At 42.5% G+C, this 24,150-nt stretch overlaps 1 protein-coding gene across 1 annotated transcript in view; it reads left to right on the top strand.

The window, feature by feature from the left end:
* LOC115166857 (protein mono-ADP-ribosyltransferase PARP14-like) overlaps positions 1–24,150 on the top strand; it is a 52,964-nt gene that overhangs the window by 9,753 nt on the left and 19,061 nt on the right. The window contains 7 exon segments of the mRNA XM_029720743.1: positions 4,257–4,296; positions 9,417–9,689; positions 13,493–13,717; positions 13,798–14,527; positions 14,529–15,498; positions 15,738–15,974; positions 16,320–16,541. Coding sequence (XP_029576603.1) covers positions 4,257–4,296; positions 9,417–9,689; positions 13,493–13,717; positions 13,798–14,527; positions 14,529–15,498; positions 15,738–15,974; positions 16,320–16,541 — 2,697 coding nt within the window.

Below are 24,150 nucleotides of genomic sequence, written 5' to 3'. Positions count from 1 at the left end.
TGGTTATTAGAAGGATCCAAAATGGATCTGTTTCAATTCAGTTTTTACGTCCTCTATAGGGTTGAAGGTAAGAGATTGATAGAATTCATCATTGTCTAATTGACGGTAGGCTTCTGTCACATATTTGTCTTTAGTCCACACTACTGTAGCGCCACCTTTGTCTGCTTTTTTAAACACAATCCATTAATTTTTGGACAATGATTGAACTGCATCCCTCTCTGTCTTAGAAAAGATTACATCGTGATTGGTTGGAGTCAATTTTACCCTTAAACAGATTCTCCACATCAAAATTCCCCTTCTTGGCAAATGTATTTAGTGTGGCATTCTGGACGATTGGGCTTAAAAACCTCTTAGGGATCCCTTAAATGCGACTACCACTCAAATCCCATTAGCAGGATTGATTTGACAACATCCAGTGAAATTGCAGTGCACGAAATTCAAACTACAGTAATATCAATATTCAACCTTCACGAAAATAGAAGTGTAATACATCATAATAAAGCTTAACTTCTTGTTAATCCAGCCGCTGTGTCAGATTTCAAAAAGGCTTTACGGCGAAAGCAAACCATGCGATTATCTGAGGAACAAACACATGAAAATCATATTTCAATCAGGCAGGTGCGACAGAAAAGTCAGAAATAGCCATATAATAAATGCCTTACCTTTGAAGATCTTCTTCTTTTTGCAATTCCAAATGTCTCAGTGACACAATGAATGGTCGTTTTGTTTGATAAATTCCTTCTTTATATACACAAAATGTCCATTTATTTGACGCGTTTGATTTAGAAATACACCGGTTCCAACATGACTACAAAGTATCTAATAAGTTACCTGTAAACTTGGTCCAAACATTTCAAACAACGTTCCTAATCCAACCTTAGGTACCCTGAAACGTAAATATTCTGTCAAATTTAAGACGGAATGAACTGTTTCTCTGTTTCTAATACCGGATAAAAACAACGTGAAGCACGTTCCAGTTCACACGCACCAAAACAGTAGAGTCCACAGGAGTGACACTTACAAAGAACAGCAATACTTCTTCATTTCTCAAAAGAAAAACATCAATCAATTTCTAAAGACTGTTGTCATCTAGTGGAAGTCATAGGAACTGCAACCAGGTTCCTATTAAATAGGGCTTCCTATAGAAACCTAATGGAAAACACATTGACATCAACAACAAAACAATTCCCTGGATGGATTGTGCTCGGGGTTTCGCCTGCCAGTTCTGTTATACTCACAGACATTATTCTAACAGTTGTAGAAACTTCTGAGTGTTTTCTATCCAAATCTACTAATTATATGGACATCCTTCTGGGCCTGAGTAGCAGGCAGTTTACTTTGGGCATGCTTTTCATCTGGACGTGAAAATACTGCCCCCTATCCAAGAGAGGTTTTAAGTACAATTCTTACAAGGTTGTTTGGATGGTAGCTTATTCTTTAGATGTTTGGGGCTGCTGGTGAACAATGATGTACAGTCATAATCAAAGTGACTCTGGACTAGCACACTCGCCAGAGTCTTTAGGGTTCCTCTCTAGGTTTCTTCCTAGGTTTTTGGCCTTTCTAGGGAGTTTTTCCTAGGGAGTTTTTCCTAGCCACCGTGCTTCTTTCACATGCTTTGCTTGCTGTTTGGGGTTTTAGACTGGGTTTCTGTACAGCACTTTGAGATTTCAGCTGATATACGAAGGGCTATATAAATACATTTGATTTGATTTGATTTGGGTATCTATAGCTAGGTTTCCATCCAATTGACGAATATTCAAAAATCTTCATAAAACATTTCAGAGTTTCCTTTGGGAAAATGTGGCACCGGACAACATGACAGGCTAATTTTAATTTACCGGACATTTGAGAAATTTAACGGACATCCAAAGTTTTTTATTTTTTATTTCACCTTTATTTAACCAGGTAGGCCAGTTGAGAACAAGTTCTCATTTACAACTGCGACCTGGCCAAGATAAAGCAAAGCAGTGCGACAAAAACAACAGAGTTACACATAAACAAACGTACAGTCAATAACAAAAGAAAATAAAAATAGAAAGAATCTATGTTCAGTGTGTGCAAATGTAGAAGAGTAGGGAGGTAGGCAATAAATAGGCCATAGATTCAAAAATAATTACAACTTAGCATTAATACTAGTGTGATATATGTGCAGATGATGACGATGTGCAAGTAGAGATACTGGGGTGCAAAAGAGCAAGAGGGTAAGTAATAATATGGGGATGAGGTAGTCGGGTGTGCTATTTACAGATTGGCTGTGTACTGGTACAGTGATCGGTAAGCTGCTCTGACAGCTTATGCTTGAAGTTAGAGAGGGAGATATAAGACTCCAGCTTCAGAGATTTTTGCAATTCGTTCCAGTCATTGGCAGCAGAGAACTGGATGGAAAATCGGCCAAAGTAAGTGTTGGCTTTGGGGATGATCCGTGCAATATACCTGCTGGAGCGGGTGCTACAGGTGGGTGTTGCTATGGTGACCAGTGAGCTGAGATAAGGCGGGGCTTTACCAGATACATTCAGATCCGACCTGGCGCAGCCAACGCCATCATTAAACAAGGCATGTTGGCCAAATGAGCCACATTTACGTGTCCTTAAAAACAGCTATAACAAAAACACTATTCCTTGTGTTTCGATGTGTAGCATATGCAAACATGTATACCCACATTTTTTTATTGGTTTTTAGGCTACTTTCCTAAAATAATAATTGTCCATCTCACGGTTCAGCTGTCAGAAATTTTAACACTAAACGTATCAGAGGCATTGCATGCATAGGCCTATAGGTTTAGTTGTCCACTGTATGATATTTTTTTTAAATAATTGAATAATAATTGAATATTAATTGAATATAAAATGAAGAGAAGCTTAGGCCTAACCCCAGAGAGATAGAGAAATAGATATGCCAGTGGCATGCTAGACACCAACATGCATTTCTTTATGTCAGATGGCTACTGCGTCTGCTATACAGATATAGCAATACAGAAGGAGGCTAATTTGTTAATTTTCTATCAGAATAAGTTGTATAAAGGTAAGCATTATATTGTTAGATTATAGGAGTAACTCTGGTAGGCCTGCAGTCTTCCTCAACTCAAGTTCAACTGTCAGAGTCAGTTGGAGCGCCAGGGCGTACTGACTTCATATCATAGGCCTGTAGTATGTAAACCTTAATAATAGCCACACCAAACCAAACCATCACAAACGTTTCTAAACTTTATTAGGGAAATATCAAAAGTACAGTGCATTGGGAAAGTATTCAGACCCCTTCTCCTTTTCCACATTTTGTTACGTTACAGCCTTATTCTAAAATTGATTTAATACATTTTGTTCCTCATCAATCTCCACACAATACCCCACAATGACAAAGCAAAAACAGGTTTTTAGAAATATTTGCAAATGTATTAAAAATAAAAACAGAAATACCTTATTTAAATAAGTATTCAGACCCTTTGCTATGAGACTCGAAATTGAGCTCAGGTGCATCCTGTTTCTACAACTTGATTAGAGTCCACCTGTGGTAAATTCAATTGATTGGACATGATTTGGAAAGGCACACACACGTCTATATAAGGTCCCACAGTTGACAGTGCATGTCAGAGCAAAAACCCAGCCATGAGGTCAAAGGAATTGTCCGTAGAGCTCAGAGACAGAATTGTGTAGAGGCACAGATCTGCAGAAAGGTTCCAAAACATTTCTTCAGCATTGAAGGTCCCCAAGAACACAGTGGCCTCCATCATTCTTCAATGGAAGAAGTTTGGAAACATCAAGACTCTTCCTAGAGCTGGCCGCCCAGCCAAAGTGAGCAATCGGGGGAGAAGGGCCTTGGTCAGGGAGGTGATCAAGAACCAGATGGTCACTCTGACAGAGCTCCAGAGTTCCTCTGTTGAGATGGGAGAACCTTCCAGAAGGACATCCATCTCAGGACATCCATCTCTGCAGCACTCCACCAATCAGGCCTTTATGGTAGAGTGTCTGAATACTTTCTGAATGCACTGTAAGTCAAGCCATTGTTCATAGAAAAAATACAAGCAGAAAAGCAAATATTAACCAGGGAAAATATACACTACCCTCCCTTGTGCCCAGAAAAAAAACACAACCCTCCCCAGTACATTTCTGTCTGTCCCTAATAGTACATGTGTTTCAAGGAAGTTTGGTCAATGTTCTGTAGGTGATTCTATCAACAAAAAAAGCCTGAACATTTCTCCATTAAATAGTAAAATACAAAAAACAAGAAAAATAGGAATAACACAAGTTTTTTATGTTTAGGAAACACCATCTGCTGTGAACTCAGGCAAACCAAAAACTGGTAAGTGAGTAAAATTAAATTGTGATCTATGTGGGAGGGGTTGTTTTGGTAATGATGGAAATATGTCTGTAAAGCTGTTCTAAGAACTCTATGCTCAACATATGGCCTACATACAAATGTATATTGCTCACGATTCATAGACTAGGTCCAATGTTGGTGAAAGGAATGTTTTGGGTTCAATATCTTGTAATGGTTCACAATCATTTTTATCATCCACTGTTTCATGATTATTGTAAACAATTCCTGTAAAATTGGGATCTGACAGTCTTGATGTAGTTACCTGCCACTACCGGTGATCTAGCCACGAAAAGCAGAGATGACATTACACCATTAATCTAGCCAGGGTGCTGTTGAGCCCCTTGTACTGTAACTGATCTAGTCCAGCTGCAGGCCCACAGCAAATGGTCTGTCACTAATCTACTGGCCATAGTTATTCCCTACCACATACACTTTTTTTCTACTTTTCTACACTTTCACAACTCCTTTTCTTTCCAAGATCCCTTTGCTACTTACCGAGATCACTTTCCTACTTACTCATTTCCTATATTGCTTTCCTCCTAACCTAGCTCCCTTTTCTTTCCTAGCTTCCTCTTTTCTTATCTTTCCTCCTTATCCCCTTTCCTTATCTCCTATCTACTTTCCTAGCTTTCTTTTATTTAACTAAGCAAGTCAATTCAGAACAAATTCTTATTTACAATGACGGCCGAGGAACCGTGGGTTAACTGCCTTGTTCAGAGGCAGAACAACAGATTTTTACCTTGTCAGCTCGGGGATTCGATCTAGCAACCTTTCGGTTACTCGTCCGACGCTCTAAAGCCACTTGGCTACCTGCCGCCCCCTTTCTCCTTCCCTATATCCGTTTCCTTCTTTTCTTTCCTAGCTCTCTTTCCTTCTTTCCTTTCCTAGCTTTCTTTCCTTTTTTATTTTCTAGCTTCCTTTCCTTTCCTAGGTTCCTTTCCTCTTTTCCTAGCTCCCTTTCCTTTTTTACTTTCTTAGCTCTCTTTCCTCCTTTTTCCTAGTTTCTTCATTTTTCCAAAATTCAGTTTGGGATATTCCTGAATTCCGTTTTCTTGGTAAAAAGTTTCCTGGTTTGGTTTTTCTTTTTTGGTTTTTCACTCTCAAAAATAAAAATGTTCACAGAGAAACATGTCAAAGAGTCCATGTCAAAGCCTAAAAGCGCCAACAAGGGTCAATTTTGACACCAAGGGCTCATAAATGTTGTAATTTCTTAACCTTTTTTTGATCTTTCTGAAATTATAGGACAACTATTTTCTGACAAGCACACAATTCACCATGATTTCGGTGTTAGTAGGGAGGAATGAAGCTTTCGTTCTTTTTTATTTTCTTGCTTCCTTTTCTTTTCTAACTTCCTTTCCTCCTTTCCTAGCTCCCTTTCCTCCTTTCCTAGCTCTCTTTCCTTTCCTAGCTCCTGTTTCTAATTTCCTTTCCTAGCCCCCTTACCTCCTATCCTTTCTGAGCTTCCTTTCCTTATTTCCTAGCTCTTTCCTCCTTTCCTAGCTATATTCCCATTCCTAGCTCCCTTTTCTCCTCGACTTTCCCAGCTCATTTCCTTTCCTCCTATCCTTTGAACTTCCTTTCCGTCTTTTCCTAGCCCCCTTTCCCTATTTTATTTTCCTAGCTCCCTTTCCTTTCTTCCTTTCCTAGCTTAATTTCTTCCTATTCTTGCTCTCTTTCCTTAATTTGCTTATTTTCCTCTCCTACTCTCTTAGCTTTCCTCCTTTCCTAGGAAAGGGTGCTGGGAAAGGGGAAATTAGTCTAGGAATTGAGGAAATGAAAGGAAGCAATGGGGAACAAGGAAAGGAAGCTAGGAATGGAGGAAAGGAAACAGAAGTAGGAACGGAGGAGGGAAAAGGATGCTAGGGAAGGAAAGGGAGCAAGGAAACAAGGAAAGTAAAGGGAGTTAAGAAAAGGATCGGAGGACAGGGAGCCAGGAAAATAGAGGGGAGCAGTGGCGATTTTAGCATGTAAATCTTGGTGGGGGCAAAAAAATAAACAAGTGGGATGCATGCCAGCAAAGCCACTACACAGCACAACACTAAACAATACATTAATTGCACTATAACGGTGACAAACGGTGCCCACAAACTGTTAGAGCCAACATAAAGCTGTCCCAACCTCAGATTCCCAACACCTTACCACTGCTACATCTGGCTATCAGCGGAGCCTTGTCTGGTAGCAAAACAGTTCATTCAGCATCATTTAAAAAAACATATCTGATATGGCTGATTTGCTTAAACAAATGTGGTTTCTACTGACAATGAAGAGGACGACAAGCGGATAAGAAGCAATCCGTAATTTCGATTAAGACATTAATGAGCGAGCTAGGACGAATGTAGTCTATGTAACTATTTGTTACATGTACAGTGACAGAATTCAGAACATGTGTCGTTCTTACAGTGTTCTCCCTGTACACCAAGTCAGAACCGTAGAATAAATAAAGGGGCATATAAGCAGACAATGAAAGCTCTTACAGTATTCGATGATTACATTTCTCAAAAACAGGTTACAGGCTACATGTGCACGACCAAGTCAGAACAGTAAGCGAAATTAAGAGGTGAAAATAGATTATTAGGGTGAGGCACATGGGCTACTAACAACTTACTACACAATATACACTTAGTATTAGTTTCTCAGCTACTGTAGACATACAGTTGAAGTCGGAAGTTTACATAAACTTAAGTTAGAGTCATTAAAACTCGTTTTTCAACCACTCCACAAATTTCTTGTTAACAAACTATAGTTTTGGTAAGTCAGTTAGGACATCTACTTTGTGCATGTGTAACGGTTATCGTCGGATTTAGACCAGAATGCAGCGGGGAAATGTGCACTCATCTTCTTTATTATAAACGGACAAGAAGGAGAACCAAAATAAACACGTACACAAAGAAAACACAACGACTATTCACAGGCTGGTAAGGCACAAGGCTATACACAGAACAATCTCCCACAAAATACTCAACAAACACATACCTATATATAGGACTCTCAATCAGAGGCAACTAGAAAACGCCTGCCTCCAATTGAGAGTCCAACCCCAATTAACTAAAACATAGAAATACAAAAGACTAGACAGAACATAGAAATGCACTAACATAGAACAGTGCCCAAAACCCCCCGGAATACATAAATCAAATACCCTACTAAACAAACCACCACCCCGAACCACATAAAACAAATACCCTCTGCCACGTCCTGACCAAACTACAATAACAAATAACCCCTATTACCGGTCAGGACGTGACAGCATGACACAAGTATTTTTCCAACAATTGTTGACAGACAAATTATTTCATTTATAATTCACTGTATCAAAATTCCAGTGGGTCAGAAGTTTACATGCACTAAGTTGACTGTGCCTTTAAACAGTTTGGAAAATTCCAGAAAATTATGTCATGGCTTTAGAAGCTAGGTAGGTTAATTGACATCATTTGAGTCAACTGGAGGTGTACCCGTGGATGTATTTCAAAGCCTACTTCAAATTCAGTGCCTCTTTGCTTGACATCATGGGAAAATCAAAAGAAATCAGCCAAGACCTCAGAAAGAAAATTGTAGACAAGTCTGGTTCATCCTTGGGAGCTTTCTCCAAATGCCTGAAGGTACCATGCTCATCTGTACAAACAATAGTACGCAAGTATAAACACCATGGGACCACGCAGCCATCATACCACTCAGGAAGGAGACACGTTCTGTCTCCTAGAGATGAACGTACTTTGGTGCGACAAGTGCAAATCAATCCCAGAACAACAGCAAAGGACCTTGTGAAGATGCTGGAGGAAACAGGTACAAAAGTATCTATATCCACGGTAAAACGAGTCCTATAGCGACATAACCTGAAAGGCCACTCAGCAAGGAAGAAGCCACTGCTCCAAACCGCCATTAAAAAAAGCTAGACTACGGTTTGCAACTGCACATGGGGACAAAGATTGTACTTTTTGGAGAAATGTCCACTGGTCTGATGAAACAAAAATAGAACTGTTTGGCCATAATGACCATCATTGTGTTTGGAGGAAAAAGGGGGAGGCTTACAAGCCAAAGAACACCATCCCAACCGTGAGGCACGGGGGTGGCAGCATCATGTTGTGGGGGTGCTTTGCTGCAGGAGGGACTGGTGCACATCACAAAATAGATGGCATCATGAGGGAGGAAAATTATGTGGATTTATTGAAGCAACATCTCAAGACATCAGTCAGGAAGTTAAAGCTTGGTCACAAATGGGTCTTCCAAATGGACAATGACCCTAAGCACACTTCCAAAGTTGTGGTAAAATGGCTTAAGGACAACAAAGTCAAGGTATTGGAGTGGCCATCACAAAGCCCTGACCTCAATCTTATAGAACATTTGTGGGCAGAACTGAAAAAGTCTGTGCGAGCAAGGAGGCCTACAAACCTGACTCAGTTACATCAGCTGTCAGGAGGAATGGCCCAAAATTCACCCAAGTTATTGTGGGAAGCTTGTGGAAGGCTACCTGAAACGTTTGACCCAAGTTAAACAAACAATTTAAAGGCAATGCTACCAAATACTAATTGAGTGTATGTAAGCTTCTGACCCACTGGGAATGTGATGAAAGAAATAAAAGCTGAAATAAATAATTCTCTCTACTATTATTCTGACATTTGACATTCTTCAAGTAAAGTGGTGATCCTAATTGACCTAAAACAGGGAATTTGTACTAGGATTAAATGTCAGGAATTGTGAAAAAACAAGTTTAAATGTATTTGGCTAATGTGTATGTAAACTTGCGACTTCAACTGTATTTACCTCTGTGCCAAATTGTGTGCTTTTATCACAAAGTTTTCTACTGAGTCCACATTTTCAGTTTAGCAGCGTACCACTACTATTCAAAAAGATAGATTATTTCTTAATTCCTCTATATTAACACAGAAATCATGGTAAATTGTTTTTTGTTGTCGGTAACTAGTTGTCCTAAAAATGATTTTTTTTTAAAGGGTTTCGAAATTATGGCAACTAGGCTCTTTTCCTGGCACAGTTTGTGACAACAGACAATTTCCACAGAAAGAGTTTGCCCCCCCTCAACAATTCTTATATTAGGCAGAGTTTCTTGCCTTTACATTTACAGAAATCAACTTGTTCATTCTCAGCTGCTACTGGTCCAAAAGACTTACTTCAGGGTGGAAACACAGCTCCTCCTGAGATTCAGGGGGAGATGGTTAGTGTGAGTGCACCAACGGACGAGGAAGAGCAGGGGTCCACCTCAGCCTTGCTGGAGAACATTCAGGAGAGTATGGACCATGAGTTATTGGAGATGCTGGTGGAGAATGTTTTAAAATATTCACCTTCTGCATCAGAGAACTTCAGTCTGGAGGTCCTGCCTGACACCTGCTTGGCTGTTGTGACATTTCAAAATGCAAAAGGTAAACGAATAAAAAAGTGAACAGCTTAAACAGTGCTTTCGGAAAGTATTCAGACCCCTTCACTTTTTCCACATTTTGTTACTTTACTGCCTTATTTTAAAATTGCTTAAATACACTGCTCAAAAAAATAAAGGGAACACTTAAACAACACAATGTAACTCCAAGTCAATCACACTTCTGTGAAATCAAACTGTCCACTTAGGAAGCAACACTGATTGACAATACATTTCACATGCTGTTGTGCAAATGGAATAGACAACAGGTGGAAATTATAGGCAATTAGCAAGACACCCCCAATAAATGAGTGGTTCTGCAGGTGGGGACCACAGACCACTTCTCAGTTCCTATGCTTCCTGGCTGATGTTTTGGTCACTTTTGAATGCTGGCAGTGCTTTCACTCTAGTGGTAGCATGAGACGGAGTCTACAACCCACACAAGTGGCTCAGGTAGTGCAGCTCATCCAGGATGGCACATCAATGCGAGCTGTGGCAAGAAGGTTTGCTGTATCTGTCAGCGCAGTGTCCAGAGCATGGAGGCGCTACCAGGAGACAGGCCAGTACATCAGGAGACGTGGAGGAGGTCGTAGGAGGGCAACAACCCAGCAGCAGGACCGCTACCTCCGCCTTTGTGTAAGGAGGAGCAGGAGAAGCACTGCCAGAGCCCTGCAAAATGACCTCCAGCAGGCCATACATGTGCATGTGTCTGCTCAAACGGTCAGAAACAGACTCCATGAGGGTGGTATGAGGGCCCGACATCCACAGGTGGGGGTTGTGCTTATAGCCCAACACCGTGCAGGACGTTTGGCATTTGCCAGAAAACACCAAGATTGGCAAATTTGCCACTGGCGCCCTGTGCTCTTCACAGATGAAAGCAGGTTCACACTGAGCACGTGACAGACGTGACAGAGTCTGGAGATGCCGTGGAGAACATCCTCCAGCATGAACGGTTTGGTGGTGGGTCAGTCATGGTCTGGGGTGGCATTTCTTTGGGGGGCCGCACAGCCCTCCATGTGCTCGCCAGAAAAAGCCTGACTGCCATTAGGTACCGAGATGAGATTCTCAGACCCCTTGTGAGACCATATGCTGGTGCGGTTGGCCCTGGATGTAAGGGCTGTCGTCGTAATAAAACCAAGGTGCAGCGGAGGATGTGTGTTCATCTTGATATTTAATGAAAAAAGGAGAACACTATACAAAAATAAACCAAATACAGCAAAACAGTCCTGTCAGGAAAAACTCTCAACAGAAAGCACTAGACAGAAACAATCACCCACCAAAACCCAAAGGAAAAACAGGCTACTTATGTGTGACTCCCAATCAGCAACAACAAACTACAGCTGTGCCTGATTGGAAGCCACACGGCCAAAATCAACGAAACAAACCAACCTAGAAAAAAGAACATAGAACGCCCACCCAATGTAACACCCTGGCCTAACCAAAATAAAGAACAAAAACCCCTCTCTATGGCCAGGGCGTTACACTGGGTTCCTCCTAATGCAAGACAATGCTAGACCTCATGTGGCTGGAGTGTGTCAGCAGTTCCTGCAAGAGGAAGGCATTGATGCTATGGACTGGCCCGCCCGTTCCCCAGACCTGAATCCAATTGAGCACATCTGGGACATCATGTCTCGCTCCATCCACCAACGCCACGTTGCACCACAGACTGTCCAGGAGTTGTCTGATGCTTTAGTCCAGGTCTGGGAGGAGATCCCTCAGGAGACCATCCGCCACCTCATCAGGAGCATGCCCAGGCATTGTAGGGAGGTCATACAGGCACGTGGAGGCCACACACACTACTGAGCCTCACTTTGTTTTAAGGACATTACATCAAAGTTGGATCAGCCTGTAGTGTGGTTTTCCACTTTAATTTTGAGTGTGACTCCAAATCCAGACCTCCATGGGTTGATAAATTGGATTTCCATTGATTATTTTTGTGTGATTTTGTTCTCAGCACATTCAACTATGTAAAGAAAAAAGTATTTAATAAGATTATTTCTTTCATTCAGATCTAGGATGTGTTGTTTAAGTGTTCCCTTTATTTTTTTCAGCAGTATATTTTGTCCCCTCATCAATCTACACACAATACCCAATAATGACAAAGCAAAAACAAGTTTTTAGATTTTTCTTTTGCAAATGTATTACAAATAAACAGAAATACTTTATTTACATAAGTATTCAGACCCTTTGCTATGAGACTCGAAATTGAGATCAGGTGCATCCTGTTTCCATTGATCATCCTTGAGATGTTTCTACAACTTGATTGGAGTCCAAATGTGGTAAATTCAATTGATTGGACATGACTTGGAAAGGCACACACCTGTCTATATAAGTTTGACAGTGCAGTTGACAGTGCATGCCAGAGCAAAAACCAAGCCATGATGTCAAAGCAATTGTCCGTAGAGCTCCGAGACAGGATTATGTCCAGACACAGATCTGGGGAAGGGTACCAAAACATTTCTGCAGCATTGATGGTCCCCAACCTGACAGAGCTTGAGAGGATCTGCAGACAAGAATGGGAGAAACTCCCCAAATACAGATGTACCAAGCTTGTACTGTCATACCCAAGAGGACTCGAGGCTGTAATAGCTGCCAAAGGTGCTGAACACTTACGTACATTTGATATATCAGTTATTTAAAAAAAATCTAAAAACCTGTTCTTGTTTTGTCATTATGGGTTATATTGTGTATATTGATGAGGGGAAAAAACTATTTAATAAATTTTAGAATAATGCTGTAATGTAACAATATATGGAAAAAGTGAAGTTGTCTGAATACTTTCTGAATGCACTGTAAGTGCCTCATGAGTTTAGAAAAACTTTTGAACCCTATCATAACTCTAAATGTTGTTTTATTCCTTTGTTTGTGTTTTTACAGTATTTCTACTGTATTATCAACAGTAAAATACTGTAAAACGCACCATACTGCAGCATACTGTAAATTATGGTGCTTTGTGGGAAGATGTTGTGGGCGGGGGAGAATTGCTGTATTTCAAATGGTACTGTAATTCAGCACTGGACCATATTTTTTTCAGCGGCAAAAACCTTTTGACCACAAGTGATTGCATGGTATTTTGTTTCCATCTCATTATTTTGAGGAGTGCCTTATAAGAGGTTATATTTGTTACACCCGTTAGTGAGAGTGCTGTTCCAATTGAACTCATATGTAGTTCTAATGGTTGAGCATTTTGCCATGTCCTTTTGGTCTGTTTTGCTCTGTAGTCGCTGCCAGTTTGGAAGCCTTTGTTAAGGCCTCTAGAAGTGCAAGTGATATAAAACAAAACATATTCATTGATATGCTGTAATGTGTAAAAACATTACCAAACACTCAACCTACTGTGAAATACAAACCCCAACTCCCATCAATGAATTGCATTCATTAATTCATTAATTTAATCATTCATTACAATTACAGTAGCATTAACTTTTTACAGTATAATACAGTCAATTTTACGGTATTGTACTGTGTCATTACACAGTATATGCTTTGATACTGTATTTAGATTAGAGTTGATGTACTGCAATATCAAATACACTACAGTAACTAACTTATCACGAGCTGCCTTTAAATAACTGTCAAATTCACAGCAACCCGTTTACAGTGTAGGTCATATACATACTTGGAAAGTTATGGTTTAGTGTTTACCTAACATGAAAATGTCCAGTTTTTAATTGAGTTTCAGTAATGTTTCATTTACAGTATGTCAAACTTCAAAGAGAAGATTTCCAGAACATAATTCAACATGATTTGCCTGAGTACATTGATTGAAATGAAGAAAAGATCTCAACTAGTATACTTTTTTTTTGGCAGCGACTGAGCACTTCATCACAAGCTGCCCCGGGAACAGAAAGTTCATTCAAAAACAATTACGAGTCAAACCCCTGGAGATTACAGCAAAAGTGAAAGTTGAAAACATACCGCCTAGGTTTAGTTCAGAACACCTCAGCTTCCACTATGACAAATATGAGGTTGTGGAAGACGTTGTAATGACTGAAGAGGACCAATCTGCAATCATCACCTTTCAAGATCCGAAAGGTAAGTTATTAGTATACAGTATGCCTTGGAAAAATGCATATTTTAAAATGATGTATTAACAAATATTTATTGTCTTTTAGCTGTTGACAGAATCCTAAAACAGCAACATAAAAAGATGAAAGTTTTCCCATTTTATGAATCTCTGGGAACGGCCCTGTATGGCAAAGATAGACCCACATTGAAACTCCCTGCTGCCTTCACTGAGAACATTGACCAGGCCATTTGGAGATACCTTTCAGACAAGCAAGGAGTTGCAGAGACCATCCACAAGAATATGGCTGATCACTTCTGCAAAGTAGACTTTCAACAACCTACTGTCCAGTTAAGCCCTCTGCCTTCTCTACTCCAGCAGAAGGATGTCGAAGCCAAGCACATCAACAAGTGGAAGACCACTGCCAAGGCTGTCTTCATTCAAGCCTTGTCTAAATTCAGGTCCTTGGAGCTCCAGATCCAGGCCAACGCATGGGAAGCTTATGAAGGTGCAATACACAAGGAGATGTCAGGGGAAGCAGTGGTTGTAGTTTCTGATAAGCCTAGAGGTATTGTGAAAGTGGTGGGATTGGAAGAAGATGTGGATAGGCTCAAACAAACATTAAATGGGATCATGGACAGAATTGCCAACAGCATTGAGAGGGAGAAGACGGGAATAACAGAGGAGTTCCCACTGCCGCTCTCTACCTACCATATACTTTTGCAAGATGGCCTACAGGACAAAATTGCAGGTGAATTTCCAGAGCTGAAAATGACGTACAATTATCAGAACCAGAGTGTAATCTTATTTGGCTTGACACGAGGTTTTGGGTGCTAACAGGAAGTTTATGGAAGGAGGGATGGCAGTGAAACGGAGGATGGTGCAATTAGACAACTATGTCTTTGAGTTTCTGCAGAAGAACAATGAGGGAGTTGAGGATCAGCTTACCAGTTCCCTTTTCACCTCACAAGGGATTAATGCAGGACTAGAATTAGAAAGAAAGGGAGTACAGCTCCTGGCTGTCTCAGAGGAGGTTCTGAGTGAAGCAGAAAACCAACTAGATACCATTTTGATTTCACAATACATCGATGTTGAAGACTCTAATGTCCTGAAGATGTCAGAGTGGCAAGACCTTGTCACTGATTTGGAGAAAGCTTTCAACACTCCATCAAAGAAATTCATCATCAGGACACCTGGTGTAAATCCAAGTCTACAAGTGGTAATATCTGGCTATAAGCAAACTGTTGATTCAGTCCGGAAAAAACTTGATGACTACTTATGTAAGAATGCTCCAGTTGATGAAACTCTTGAGGTCAAGTCTAAGGCCATTGTCAAATTCATCGAGGAACACAACAAAAATGCTTGGTACGATAAGTTTAAAGACACAGTGAAAGTGTCTTTCAAAGATAAGGACATTTGCCTTAGTGGCATCAGGGTTTATGTCAAGGACTGCATGGACTTATTTCAAAACTTGATATCCTCAACATCCTTTGATATCTTGAGAGTCTCCAAGCCTGGCGGAAGGAAGTTCTTCCAGGAAAAGCAGTCCATGTGTGTTGAAGAAGTCTTGAGACAGACAGGCTGTGTGGTCCATCTGATCGAAAAAGATGACCAGACGGTCCAGGATATGGAGGACACAGATCAGAAGGGGTTTGGGAGCCATGGAAAAAGTCTTCAGCAACATAATCATCCAACTTTCTCGACACAGAACCAGCATAGACGGATTCAGAGCAGGGATGGTTCTGACAGAGTGCAGACCAAAGAGGGGTTGACAATCATCCTGATGAAAGGGAACATCCAGGAGGCTACGGTAAACTATCACTATTGTGCCCTTTTCCTGGCTTTTGTCTCAGTTGTCTTAGTTCATTCTTCATTCAATGTAGATTCAATAAAAACAGGATATACAGTATCAGAGATTACCCTTTGGGCACTTAAATGTCATACACTAATAACTGTCATTGAATTAAATCCACAATTCATTTAAAACCAGACATTAACTATGCAGTGCAACTAAAAGATCTATAGCATATTTGTATTTGTCTGTTACAGACTCAGGTGGTTGTGAACACAGTGGGTCTAGACCTGCTACTTCATAGCGGAGCGGTCTCGAATGCCATCCTAAAAGCTGCCGGACCCCGACTTCAAGACCTGATAAACGAACAGGGGACCGCTGGCAGTGCTGCTGCAGGAGCAGTCATCATCACAGATGGCTGCAACCTTAAGAGCAAGCTGGTGTTTCATACCATTGCCCCTAAGTGGGATCAAGGGAAAGGTGCAGCACAGAAGGTAGAAAGCTGTCCACATATCTCACTGACTTCTTAGATCAAATAAAACATACTGCCAAATGCTGCTATAACCTTTCCAAGTTAAGCGGGTCATTTTGAACAGCCTATTCTTGTTAGTCAATTTGTATCGTACATTTTTTAATTTGTCCAATTCAATATTTTGAAAGGAACCCAGTCTGTTTCCAGCACAGTATGGCCAAACGTGGAAGTCCTAAATGGCTTAGTGGTGGACAAAATCGTAAAAACCTACAGTGCCTGGTCCAATAATTACCAATTAGAACACATTTGCTATAATTTCTTTATAAAGGTAACATAAAACAAACATCTTGTGCCTGACATCCCACAGTTGTTGAGTGGAATTGTGGAGGAATGCCTGGGGAAGGCAGAGCAGCAGAGACTAGTCTCGATGACCTTCCCTGCCATCGGCACAGGAAACCTATGCTTCCCCAAGGATCTGGTGGCTTCACTTATGCTGGATCAAGTCCTCAAGTTCAGCAGTAAGAAGAAGCACAAACACTTGAAGGAGGTTGTGATTATCCTCCACCCAGGTGATCCAGATACTATCCAGGTATGGAAAGCAGAAAAACATGCAATACTGTCAAAATAAGCTTTTAATGCCTTAGACTAAATATCTGCCTAGACTCTAAGGGCCCAGGGCTGGGTTTCTAAGCGAACATGTGGAATTGTTTTAAAATGGTCACCGTCATACCAAGGATCATTTAGCTATTTGATTTTGAATTTTAGGACCCCTCTAGGTATAAAAAAATATAAAACAATAATTTTATGAAACATTGAATTTGGCCTTGCTGCTATTAGCCCATAGAAATAACAGATTAGTAAATGGAAAAATATACTGAACGAAAATATAAACGCAACACGCAACAATTTCAAAGATTTTACTGAGTTACAGTTCATATAATGAAATCAGTCAATTTAAATAAATTCATCATGCCCTAGTCGATGGATTTCACATGACTGGGCAGGGGTGCAGCCATATGTGGGCTTAGGAGGGCATAGGCCCACCCACTTGGCAGCCAGGCCCATCCACTGGGGAGTCAGGCCCAGCCAATCAGAATGAGTTTTTCCCCACAAAAGGGCTTTATTACAGACAGAAACACTCCTCAGCATCCCAGACGACCCCACATGTAGAGGTCCTGGGCTGGCGTGGTTACAAGTGGTCTGCGGTTGTGAGGCCGGTTGGACGTCCTGCCAAATTCTCTAAAACGACATTGGAGGTAGTTTATGGTAGAGAAATTAACATTGTATTCTCTGGCAACAGCTCTGGTGGACATTCCTGCAGTCAGCATGCCAATTGCATGCTCCCTCAAAACGTGAGACATGTGGCTTTGTGCTGTGTGACAAAACTGCACATTTTAAATGGGCCTTTTATTGTCCCAAGCATAAGATGCACCTGTGTAATGATCATGCTGTTTAATCAGCTTCTTGATATGCCACACTTGCAGGTGTAACGGCTGTCTTTAGAGAGAATGGACCAAAATGCAGCGGAGTTAGTGTTCGTCATATATTTAATCCTCTCTAGGGTAGGTGGCACCAAATCGTCCCACCTACGCAACAGCCAGTTGAATCCTGTGGCGCGATATTCAAATACCTTAGAAATGCTATTACTTCAATTTCTCAAACATATGACTATTTTACAGCATTTTAAAGACAAGACTCTCGTTAATCTAACCACACTGTCCGATTTCAAAAAGGCTTTACAACGAAAGCAAAACATTAGATTATGTCAGCAGAGTACCCAGCCAGAAATAATCAGACACCCATTTTTCAAGCTAGCATATTATGTCACAAAAACCCAGAAGACAGCTAAATGCAGCACTAACCTTTGATGATCTTCATCAGATGACACACCTAGGACATTATGTTATACAATACATGCATGTTTTGTTCAATCAAGTTCATATTTATATCAAAAACCAGCTTTTTACATTAGCATGTGACGTTCAGAACTAGCATACCCCCCGCAAACTTCCGGCGAATTTACTAACAATTTACTAAATTACTCACGATAAACGTTCACAAAAAGCATAACAATTATTTTAAGAATTATAGATACAGAACTCCTCTATGCACTCGATATGTCCGATTTTAAAATAGCTTTTCGGTGAAAACACATTTTGCAATATTCTAAGTAGATAGCCCGGCATCACAGGGCTAGCTATTTAGACACCCAGCAAGTTTAGCCTTCACCAAACTCCGATTTACTATTAGAAAAGTTTGATTACCTTTGGCGTTCTTCGTCAGAATGCATTCCCAGGACTTCTACTTCAATAACAAATGTTGGTTTGGTTCAAAATAATCCATAGTTATGTTCCAACAGCGGCGTTTTGTTCGTGCGTTCAAGACACTATCCGAATGGTATATAAGGGTCACGCGCACGGCGCATTTCGTGACAAAAGATTTCCAAATATTTCATTACCGTACTTCGAAGCATGTCAACCGCTGTTTAAAATCAATTTTTATGTCATTTTTCTCGTAAAAAAGCGATAATATTCCGACCGGGAATCTGCAATTAGGTAAACAGACGAAAGAAAATAAAGCACGGGCTCGACTCGGGCACGCGCCTAAGCCCTTTGTCCTCTGATCGGCCACTTGGCAAAGGCGATAATGTGTTTCAGCCAGGGGCTGCCTCGATATCGTTCAGCTTTTTCCCGGGCTTTGAGAGCCTATGGGAGCCGTAGGAAGTGTCACGTTACAGCTAAGATCCTTAGTCTTCAATAAACAGAGGCAAGAACAACAACACCTTGTCAGACAGGCCACTTCCTGCATGAAATCTTCTCAGGTTTTTGCCTGCCATATGAGTTCTGTTATACTCACAGACACCATTCAAACAGTTTTAGAAACTTTAGGGTGTTTTCTATCCAAAGCCAATAATTATATGCATATTCTAGTTACTGGGCAGGAGTAGTAACCAGATTAAAATCGGGTACGTTTTTTATCCGGCCGTGTAAATACTGCCCCCTAGCCCTAACAGGTTTGATCAAACGGACACTATACAATACGAAACAATAAACAGACAACCAAAACAGTCCTGTCACGTTTAACACAGTAACAAGAACAATTACCCACAAACCCCAAAGGAAAAGTAGGCTACTTATGTTTGACTCCCAATCAGCAATAACCCTCTACAGCTGTGCCTGATTGGAAGCCACACGGCCAAAATAAACGAAACAAACCAACCTACACACTTCTCTTCTGCCACGTCCTGACCCAACTACACCCTCTACTGGTCAGGACGTGACAGTACCCCCCCCCCTCAAAGGTGCAAACTCCGAATGCACCTACACCGAAACAACAAAAAATCCCCCCCCCCAATTTTTTCTCCCCCCTTAAACAATAAGGGAGGGGAGGGTGGCGGCCGTCAATGACGGCACTGTGCTACACCCCCCCTCCCCAACCCACCTAACCTGGAGGTGGATCAGGTACGGGACGTGGCCTCCGCTGCACCCTTGGCGTCGCCCACTTAGGTTGCGCCCCTGGCCGCGCCGGAGGACTGGTGGGCGACCCTGGTTGCGCCCGGCTGGCGGGCGACTCTGGTTGCGCCATCTGGCCGGCAACTCTGGCTGCACCGGAGGACAGGCGGGCCACTCTGGCTGCGCCGGAAGACAGGCGGGCCACTCTGGCTGCGCCGGAGGACAGGTGGGCCACTCTGGCTGTGGCCTATAAATTAAAATGAGCAATAAAAGCCCCGCTTTTATTCCATAGGCTTGGATCCGCATTACGCAGCTGTTGCAAGAGCGCATTTTTCACTGTCTGTCCACTGGTTTCAAAAACAATGATTGATAGGCAGCTTAAACTTCTTGAATTCAACCATTATTGGATTCAAATACGCATTTAGATTTGTGAACAGCCATCCACAACAACCACAATCCGTAAGGCGCAAATAGCTAAATGAGAGAGCAGCAGTGTGATTCAAATCAATGTGCTATGTACAGTTGAAGTCAGGAGTTTACATACACCTTAGCCAAATACATTTAAACTCAGTTTTTCACAATTCCTGACATTTAATCCTAGTAAAAATTGCCCTGTCTTAGGTCAGTGAGGATCACCACTTTATTTTAAGAATGTGAAATGTCAGAGTAATAGTAGAGAGAATGATTATTTCAGCTTTTATTTCTTTCATTACATTCCCAGTGGGTCAGACGTTTACATACACTCAATTAGTATTTGGTAGCATTGCCTTTAAATTGTTAAACTTGGGTCAAATGTTTCAGGTAGCCTTCCACAAGCTTCCCACAATAAGTTGGGTGAATTTTGGCCCATTCCTCATGACAGAGCTGGTGTAACTGAGTCAGGTTTGTAGGCCTCCTTGCACGCACACACTTTTTCAGTTCTGCCCACAAATGTTCTATAGGATTGAGGTCAGGGCTTTGTGATGGCCACTCCAATACCTTGACTTTGTTGTCCTTAAGCCATTTTTCCACAACTTTGGAAGTATGCTTGGTGTCATTGTCCATTTGGAAGACCCATTTGCGACCAAGCTTTAACTTCCTGACTGATGTCTTGAGATGTTGCTTCAATATATCCACATCATTTTCCCTCCTCATGATGCCATCTATTTTGTGAAGTGCACCAGTCCCTCCTGCAGCAAAGCACCCCCACAACATGATGTTGCCACCCCCGTGCTTCACGGTTGGGATGGTGTTCTGTGGCTTGCAAGCCTCCCCCTTTTTCCTCCAAACATAACGACGGTCATTATGGCCAAACAGTTCTATTTTTGTTTCATCAGAGACATTTCTCCAAAAAGTACGATCTTTGTCCCCATGTGCAGTTGCAAACCGTAGTCTGGCTTTTTTATGGCGGTTTGGAGCAGTGGCTTCTTCCTTGCTGAGCGGCTTTTCAGGTTATGTCGATATAGGACTCGTTTTACTGTGGATATAGATACTTTTGTACCTGTTTCCTCCAGCATCTTCACAAGGTCCTTTGCTGTTGTTCTGGGATTGATTTGCACTTTTCGCACCAAGGTATGTTCATCTCTAAGAGACAGAAGGTGTCTTCTTCCTGAGCGGTATGACAGCTGTGTGGTCCCATGGTGTTTATACTTGGGTACTATTGTTCGTACAGATGAACGTGGTACCTTCAGGCATTTGGAAATTGCTCCCAAGGATGAACCAGACTTGTGGAGGTCTACAATTTTTTGAGGTCTTGGCTGATTTCTTTTGATTTTCCCATGATGTCAAGCAAAAAAGCACTTAGTTTAAAGGTAGGCCTTGAAATACATTCACAAGTACACCTCCAATTGACTCATATTCTGGAATTTTCCAAGCTGTTTAAAGGCACAGTCACCTTAGTGTATGTAAACTTCTCACCCACTGGATTTGTGATATAGTGAATTATGAGTTAAATAATCTGTCTGTAAACAATTGTTGTAAAAATTACTTGTGTCATGCACAAAGAAGATGTTCTCACCGACTTGCCAAAACCATAATTTGTTAACAAGAAATATGTGGAGTGGTTGAAAAACGAGTTTTAATGACTCCAAACTAAGTGTATGTAAACTTCCAACTTCAACTGTAGATATCAATAATAAGTGATATCCATTTCCCCGTTGACTACACCACTACTGTCATCCTTACCTCCAAGCGTTTATTCAACTTGGATCATCTTTGGATGCCGACAGCAGTAGCACCATTGGAATACATAGCATGGACTGTAGCCTACAAAAGCCTATTCCTGCTCTTTTCCCGCAACCCATCAAACACATTTCATGTGTCATCATAGTGGTCAGACTCGCTTGTGGTCAGACTCGCTCAGGTGGAACAAACTTAAACTTGCACCTTTTTTCAATGCTGATTTGAATGTCATTGAGAAAACAGAGAAAGTTAAAGATTTTTTCACAAACATCCTTTCTGATTAAAAGTAATCCTCGAAGTAATCATCTAGTTTTTCAACAGTATCAGTAATCTGATTATAATATGTTTATGTTTGCTGGTAACGTAATGGATTTCAGTTACCTTTTTACATGTAATCCGTTACTCCCCAACCCTGCACACCTGTCAGGTAGATTGATTATATTGGCAAAGGAGAAATGCTCACTAACAGGGATGTAAACAAATTTGTTGTTCTGGGTGTGTAAGGGAGGCGAGAGTAGCTTGTGGTAACAGGCGCGCTTTATTCCGTTCCAAACAAACGACAGCACAGAATACACTAAACGTGCCAAAACACGGAACATTAATTAAAAATACAGGCGCATGGTAAATTCCCACATAACATACAACAATTTCACACAAAGACAGAGGGGAACAGAGGACTAAATCCATGCAGTGTGATTAGGGAATGAAAACCAGGTGTGTATGGAACAAGACAAAACAAATGGAAATATGAAAAATGGAGCAGCAATGCCTAGAAAGCCGGTGATGTCGATCCCTGAACGCCGCCCGAACAAGGAGAGGAGCCGACTTCGGCGGAAGTCGTGACAGTACCCCCCCTTGACGTGCGGCTCCAGCGGCGCGCTGACACCGGCCTCGGTGAAACTCCCTCAGCAGTTTGGGGTCCAACACATCTGCAACCGGGACCCAGCACCTCTCCTCCGGACCGTACCCCTCCCACTCCACGAGATACTGAAGGCCCCCTGCCTGACGTCTCAAATTCAGGATGGAACGAACGGAGTACGCCGGGGCCCCCTCGATGTCCAGAGGGGGCGGAGGATCCTCACGCACCTCAGATTCCTGGAGCGGACCAGCCACCACTAGCCTGAGGAGAGACACATGGAACGAGGGGTTAATACGGTAGTCAGAGGGAAGCTGTAATCTGTAACACACCTCGTTCACCCTCCTCAGGACTTTGAATGGCCCCACAAACCGCGGACCCAGCTTCCGGCAGCCAGACCCGGTCCCCCGGTGCGAACACCGGGGTCTCACTGAGGTGATGGTCCGCGCTGGTCTTTTGGCGAAGCGCGGCTCGCTGAAGGTGACCATGGGCAGCCTCCCATGTCTCCTCCGCGCGCCTGAACCAGTCGTCCACCGCAGGAGCTTCGGTCTGACCCTGATGCCACCGCGCCAGAACCGGCTGGTACCCCAATACACACTGAAAGGGGGATAGGTTAGTGGAGGAGTGGCGAAGCGAGTTCTGCCCCATCTCGGCCTAGGTCATGAATGCTGCCCACTCCCCCGGCCGGTCCTGGCAATAGGACCGCAGAAACCTGCCCACATCCTGGTTGACTCTCTCTACCTGCCCGTTACTCTTGGGGTGAAAACCCGAGGCAAGGCTGATTGGGACCCCCAGATGCTCCATGAACGGCTTCCAGACTCTCAACGTGAACTGGGGACCCCAATCAGACACTATATCCTCAGGAACCCCGTAGTGCCAGAAGACGATAGTAAACAGGGCTTCCGCAGTCTGTAGGGCCATAGGAAGAAGGAGGAGACGACAGGACTTAGAGAAACGATCCACAACGACCAGGATCGTAGTGTTTCCCTGTGAAAGAGGAAGATCTGTTAAAAAATCCACTGACAGGTGTGACCAAGGTCGTTGTGGAACGGGTAAGGGGTGTAACTTACCTCTGGGCAGGTGTCTCGGAGCCTTACACAGTGCACACACCGAGCAGGAGGAAACATAAACCGTCACGTCCTTAGCCAAGGTGGGCCACCAGTACTTCCCAGTCAGACAGCGCACCGTCTGACCGATCCCCGGATGACCAGAGGAGGGTGACGTGTGGGCCCAAGAGATCAACTGGTCACGGACAGCAGACGGAACATACATACGCCCGACGGGACACTGAAGGGGAGCAGGTTCTGTACGCAACGCCTGCTCAATGTCCGCATCCAGCTCCCACATGACCGGCGCTACCAGGCAAGAGGCCGGGAGTATGGGAGTCTGATCCATGGGCCGCTCCTCTGTGTCATACAGCCAGGACAGTGCGTCTGCCTTCATATTCTGGGAACCTGGTCTGTAGGACAGGGTAAACATAAAACGGGTAAAGAACATGGCCCACCTTGCCTGACGAGGATTCAGTCTCCTTGCTGCCCGGATGTACTCCAGGTTGCGGTGGTCAGTCCAGGGTGTTTAGCCCCATCAAGCCAATGTCTCCACGCCTTCAACGCTTTAACCACAGCTAACAACTCCCGGTCCCCCACATCATAGTTACGCTCCGCTGGGCTGAGCTTCTTCGAGAAGACAGCACAGGGGCAGAGTTTCGGTGGCATACCCGAGCGCTGTGA

The sequence above is a fragment of the Salmo trutta genome, chromosome 29 (assembly GCF_901001165.1).
Source record: "Salmo trutta chromosome 29, fSalTru1.1, whole genome shotgun sequence".
Taxonomy (NCBI): Eukaryota; Metazoa; Chordata; class Actinopteri; order Salmoniformes; family Salmonidae; genus Salmo; species Salmo trutta.
Note: the sequence above shows the minus strand (reverse complement) of the source record. Positions and strands in the feature narration are given on the sequence as shown.